This window comes from Melopsittacus undulatus, chromosome 1, assembly GCF_012275295.1.
Source record: "Melopsittacus undulatus isolate bMelUnd1 chromosome 1, bMelUnd1.mat.Z, whole genome shotgun sequence".
NCBI classification, from domain to species: domain Eukaryota; kingdom Metazoa; phylum Chordata; class Aves; order Psittaciformes; family Psittaculidae; genus Melopsittacus; species Melopsittacus undulatus.
In genome coordinates, this window is record NC_047527.1 from 31,389,100 (window position 1) to 31,395,099 (window position 6,000).

General features: G+C 36.0%; 1 protein-coding gene across 1 annotated transcript in view; it reads right to left on the reverse strand.

Annotated features, from left to right (window-relative positions):
- ZFHX4 (zinc finger homeobox 4) overlaps positions 1-6,000 on the reverse strand; it is a 149,870-nt gene that overhangs the window by 116,274 nt on the left and 27,596 nt on the right. Inside the window, exon 3 of the mRNA XM_005150818.4 lies at positions 5,831-6,000. This exon is cut by the window's right edge and continues 333 nt beyond it. Coding sequence (XP_005150875.2) covers positions 5,831-6,000 — 170 coding nt within the window. The remainder of the gene's footprint in view (positions 1-5,830) is intronic.

A 6,000-nucleotide genomic window follows, 5' to 3' on the forward strand; every position in this document is an offset into this window, starting at 1 on the left:
AAAAGAATGTGACTTGCTGTTAATTCCAGACTGGTCAAGTATTAACATTTCACACCAAACAGAGTAAAGCAAAAAAGTGATTGGGGCCAGTAGTCCATTTGTCCCCATATGCATATACTTTACACCCCCCACCTCAGTTGTTAATTCCTAACAACGATCCTTTCATCCAGAACAAGGATAATGAGAAAAACCCAAGCAGTGTTCCTTGGGGAACTGTTACACTAAAAGTTACCTAAGGACTAAATCCCACTTGTGCCTCCTGCACGTGATAAAGATGAGCAAAGCATTCAATATCCCTGGCTGATTTAAAATCCAAATATGCAAACAGCACTATGGAATCCAGACAGACTATTCTGCTTCACTGATGACAGATGTAGAAAAAAAGCTGGTCTAATTAAGCTTTTGACTTTGAACCAGCAGAGAAGTGGACACCTCACTTTAAAAACATGGTGCATAACACCAGCTGAAGAGCAGGTGCTGCATGGTATTTGCATTTCCTGCAAAGGATGCTAGCTAGCAGGACCAAGCAGCTGACCGTGAAAATTCTTGGCCCTAAGTGACCCAAGGACAGACTATAAATCCATCCTATAAAATACAGTAAAAGCCCCGTTTGTTCTTCCACCCTTTCAGTATGTGATGTTATACATTTGTGATTATCTCATTTTATTGGGCTCTTTAGAAAGCTGTTTATGATCATTTGCGGACAAAACAAAGGCTCATTGTAAACTCTTTTTTAAATAAGTTGGAAGGTCAATATGAAACAAAGGGCACCACGTTCATGACCGCTACATGCAAGCTATGCTTGTGTGTGTAATATTACAGTGAATTTCAGTAAAGGGATAGAGTCCTAGCTAATTACAAAGCAAACATATAATAGTATTGCATTAGCAGCCCAAGAAATTCCTATTGAATTGCATACATCTGAAAATAGAAAGACATGCTTGTGCTGAAACTTAATTATCTTGGCAAAAACTGTGAGGGCCAGATTCTCAAAAGACAAAGACACAAAGCTCTGCTTTACACTCCTGAGGATCTAATCCTTTGTTAATTCAGATAACCACCATCAGATAAAACTTACCATTTGGATTGACTAATTTGCCTTATTATTTATGGTATCTATAGCTAAGTAATACAATTACTATGCAGTTTGTGAGTAGCAAAAAGAATACTGCTGATCTCCAAATACAAGGTCTGAGAGAGACAATCAGCATGCTCTGCCAGGTTAAAAATGTTAATGCTGTTGCATTCCACCCTAGGCAAAGACAAGCCTTTTTCAAGGACAGTTCTGTCTGAAATTCTTTCTTATGGGTTCAAAGTAAAACATTATGGTAGAAAATGAATACAGCTTTGTTTGTTTCTTCAGTCATCGTTAGCAATAGACATAAGGGTATTCTGTATTTCAGCCCATATGGAAAGATCATCAACACTTTCTGCTTCTGGGTCCTTTGCCAAAATACCATATCCCACATGCCTTTTACCTTAAAACATAAAAGAAAAGGTGTTGTTCTGGTCAAGTAAAGAAACAATTTTTACTAGCATACGTCTAATGTTAAAGCTGCCTAAATCCTGCCAAAGACATTAAAACACCATCTGCAAAACAGATTTTCATTAAATTGATCAGTTTAAAGTTAAGCAGCTAGGCAGATGATGCTTTTGAGCTAACCTTTAACCTTCTTAAACTGAAATCAGGTCAATCCTTTTGAGTAATATCTTTGCCGTTTGAGAACATAAGAGGTAAAGAGATCTATCCAAACTGAACTGACAATCATAGCATTAATAGTGTTATGGATCAATATTTTGTCAATAAAGGGAAAACCAAGGTAGTTTTCACACAGATGAGTATTAGTCTGCTAACTGGTGCCTGTCACTTTCCCTGAGCTCCTAAATAGTTACATATGTGACATAAACTGCAGTAAATATCCAATACAAGCCTATTAAAGCTAATAATATTTTTGATAGACTAACTTCAAATATTTAATTATGACTAGAAACTGCTCATATTGTTCAGTTACTTGGTTAACTAAAACTTCTTCTCAGCCACTCCAGTTAACTTTGAAAAAGGATACCCTGTATTTATGTATTAGAAGTATTTGGAAACTATTTTATGAGCCCAGGACATGATACATGCAGTTCCCTGAATCAAAAGCTATTTGACTAAGCTACAAAATGGCCTCCTTAACAGCGATTCCAGCTATATATACTTTATTTCCACAGAGATAGATCACTGTCTCACCTCAGCTTCCCAAAACTGCAGAAGCTGAACAGTTCCTCCTGCAGAATGGAAATGCACTCTGTTGCTATAGAGGCTTTCTCTGTTTATTTGTGAAGTCATTGAATGCTTCTTGATGAATGCTGCCAAGGTCTTGCAACTCTTCTGTGGTTTAATTTGGTAGTATCAAGCTCCACAATTCCAAATGTATGTCTTTGGGAAATTCATCTAGGCCAAGCTGAGTTCACTCAGGGTAAGGCCGTCTTTGTTCTGGTTCCTAGTAGCCAAATTACCAACACCATTTGAATACTGCACTTCTGTAAGGAGCAATCAGGCCATTTCTTTTTAAATAACTTAGAAAACAGCTAAAGGTTTCATTTTGCCATATTTAGAATCTAACTCTAAAACTGACATTTCAGTACCGCCTAAAATTATACATCTTAAGAAGTTATGATGTTCATGGAAGCTTTAAAAGCTATAGTTATGAAAAGACATTCTTTTATTCCATCAATAGTTAAGCACAGGAAAAGAAAATAAGCTGTTTCGGCAACATTTATAAAAAGAAAATTCAAAAAACAATAACATTTAAATAAATGTAATGACTAAAGAAAATCTTTGAGGTGATTGACAAAGCAAAGGAACAAAGTCAAAGATTCTTTTTCTGTGCCTTCAGATGGTTTTAGTATTAAAGATTTTATTGCCAAATCATATTCACAGCACCTTAATTTTAAAAGAGTTGGAGGAACTGCTTGAATATAAACACAATTCATGAATATTCGATATCACTCCCAAGGCACATATCTATTATTCATACAAATTAATGTTCTTTTTTTCCTTAGGTGCTCTAAAAGTTTATCTATCTGATGTATCAAGAGAAAAATGTTTACAACTCTCTTGGTGTTAACAGCTTCACCAGAACCTGACAAAACTATCAAGTCTGCTAGCAGATAACTTTACAGACTTCCAAAATATCATTTATTTCCACCTTGAGGCCTGAATCTACACCCATAATTAGAATTAAAGTTTTCTGGGTGACATACAAAGGCACTGCTTTCTATTGTAAAGCACACACACAACTAGAACATTTTGGGGTTTAGTGACACATGTAGTACTACCAACCTCAAATCTTAAAAAATAATAATAATACTCCAGTTGATATTCTAAAGAAGTCATTCATCTCCTTCAAATTATTCTTAAAATGAGATGATATAAGAGTACTGTGCGCACTTGTACATACTATTTGCTTAGCGAGATTTGTTAAGCCTATCAGGGTTCAGAGTTCTAAACTTCTCTAAGTCATGATGGGCAGAAACTTTTCTAAAGCTGAGATACTCACTAGCAATTCTAGGGAAAAGTCTTTAAAAATACATTAGGAGACTTGCAACCCTATGGTTGCCAGCAGTAAACTTTCAATTTTCCTTCTGTAGCACATGAAGTTTAGAGGGTGTTTAAGAGCATATGCATTTCTTCTCCACTCGGATGTCTTTCATTGATTCAGGGAATGAACTTAAAAGATTAGCAATGGTCATTTGCCATGTATGCATCACACAGGTGTTACTGAATTGCTCAGTGTAACAAATGAGGATCTGGCAGAGAAGCAGGTTCAGCAGCAGGACATTTTGGTGATAAGGACTAAGAGCTGAGACTCATTCCCTCACTACGCTATATCAAATGTTTTGTAGGACAAAACTCAAACCATACAAACAAAACTCTATAAACTCAAACATATTTGATGAAGATTTCTCTAGGGATTCGGTTGAGTGAGTGAAGAGACAGTGCTGTTTTGAGTAGATAGTTTGTAACCTGCAACTCCATAGCTATGCCTATAGCTTTACTTAAAAAGCAGATGGTATATTACTTTCAAAAGTCTCTAAAGCTTTGGCAATGAAGCCATCTGAAAACAGCCATTTGCCTTCCCCTCTCCCATTCTGTCATTCCTATCTGTGATACAGTTTGCAGCAGCATATCTTTGAATGGTGACATCATAAAACAGATCATTGAGAAAATCCAGGTTAACACAAAAAAAGAGATGGGAACCAACTATCTTTAACTTAGATCATTTAAAAAACCTAATCACAATCAGTGTAAGCGGAGGGAGCAAGGAACCGCTTCACAGGTGACAAGGAGCAGGTACTTCTGAGGGCAGTTCTGCTGCTGATGGAGGCTAACTGTGTCATTAGACTCTAGACTCTTAGCTCTTCTGGCACTTTTCAAAACAGGACTTTAGTTCTCTTAAAAAAAAACCAAACAAAACAAAACAAAGAAAAAACAACAATCAAGCACAAAAAAAACCACCCCATCCCCCTTAGAATTCAGGAAAAATACAATTTACATAAAACACATGGTTAAATTAGCAAAGCAGCCAGCACTGTGGGACAATATAATAGACCAAATCTTGCGTTACTGCTATTTTTCTCCATAGCGGATCCACCAAGGTTACAACTATCAGGTTATAGAATGAAAACCCATGTAACTGCCTGTGCACTCTGTGTTAGCTCAGAACTACCATTTGAACATGGTTGAATGCCAGCAAAATATTATTTCTTGCTTAAACGAGAGGTCTTTTGAGGCTTTTTTGTATTTGTTCTGTGTGTACACATTTTCAACATGATTAGAAAACCAGCACAGTTGCCGTAATCAGCAGATGGCTCCTGATAGTTTAGTTATCACAGATTTCTAGTATAAATCAATAGATAACACTTGCAAAATAGATTTTCTAATCATATTTAGAGCTTGTTACAGTGACTAATGGTTTGCAATATTTCCTGAATTTTTATACCCCCTAGACAAAAGAAGTTTTTAATAAGTTACAAGTTATTCATCTTGGAAATGAATGTGTTATATTTTGTACATGAACCAAGACAATCAAGCCAATCCAGTAAACACACTGCAGAAAATATGTTACCCCATAATTAGGGTTTGGAAAAAGTCATGACAAGTTGTGTAATAAATGGTATTCATCACTCCCACATATTCATTATATCCACATATTTTTTTCCAGTAAAGATAAAAATATAGTTACCATTCCACTAACATATTTATCTACACCACACCCTTTCATGTTTGTGAAAAATCATTACTAGCTTGGAAAAGAAGGGCAGACAAAAGGATGACAGTGTTAACTATTGAATATCATTGATAATAAGTGGTGCTTACTGAAAATACCAATATAAAATAACTTTGCTGTGATAGATTACAGTTGCAAACAGATACAGAAAGTTGCAAATAGAAGAGATCTCCTTCTCTATGCATGGTATGGAAAAAAAATATCATTTTCTGTAATCTCCTTCAAGTTTCTGATCAAAATTTAATGGAAAAGGTCTAAAGATATTATAAGAGATGCAAAAACCCTCTAATAATTTATTATGAGAAAACATTTTTTTAAAAAAACCCTTAAATTCCCTGTGTTCACAGACAGTACATCCTAAACGGGTTCCCAGGTAAATCCACACAACTCACCGGGAACACTCTTCTGATTAGCCTGCATAGATTTTGTTCAATTATATGCATGTTCAATAAACATTTATTCTGCTGGTTAATCAAAATCTTGTTTGATTAGCACTGAAACAGTTAATTTCCTAGTCTACTTGGTGCCAACTGAAATTACTGTCACAGGCTTACCTTGTACAGTTTCAGGGCTGCCTCGTGCCTGTGATTGGTAGTGTGTAAGCGCAATTTATCCACGCTGTTGGTGTAGTAGTCACAGGCATTACATTTTAGGTGAACTGGGTTGCCAATGGCAATACACTTCAGCCTCCACTCATTAGTTTTGCCCCCTTCTTTAATGTGAG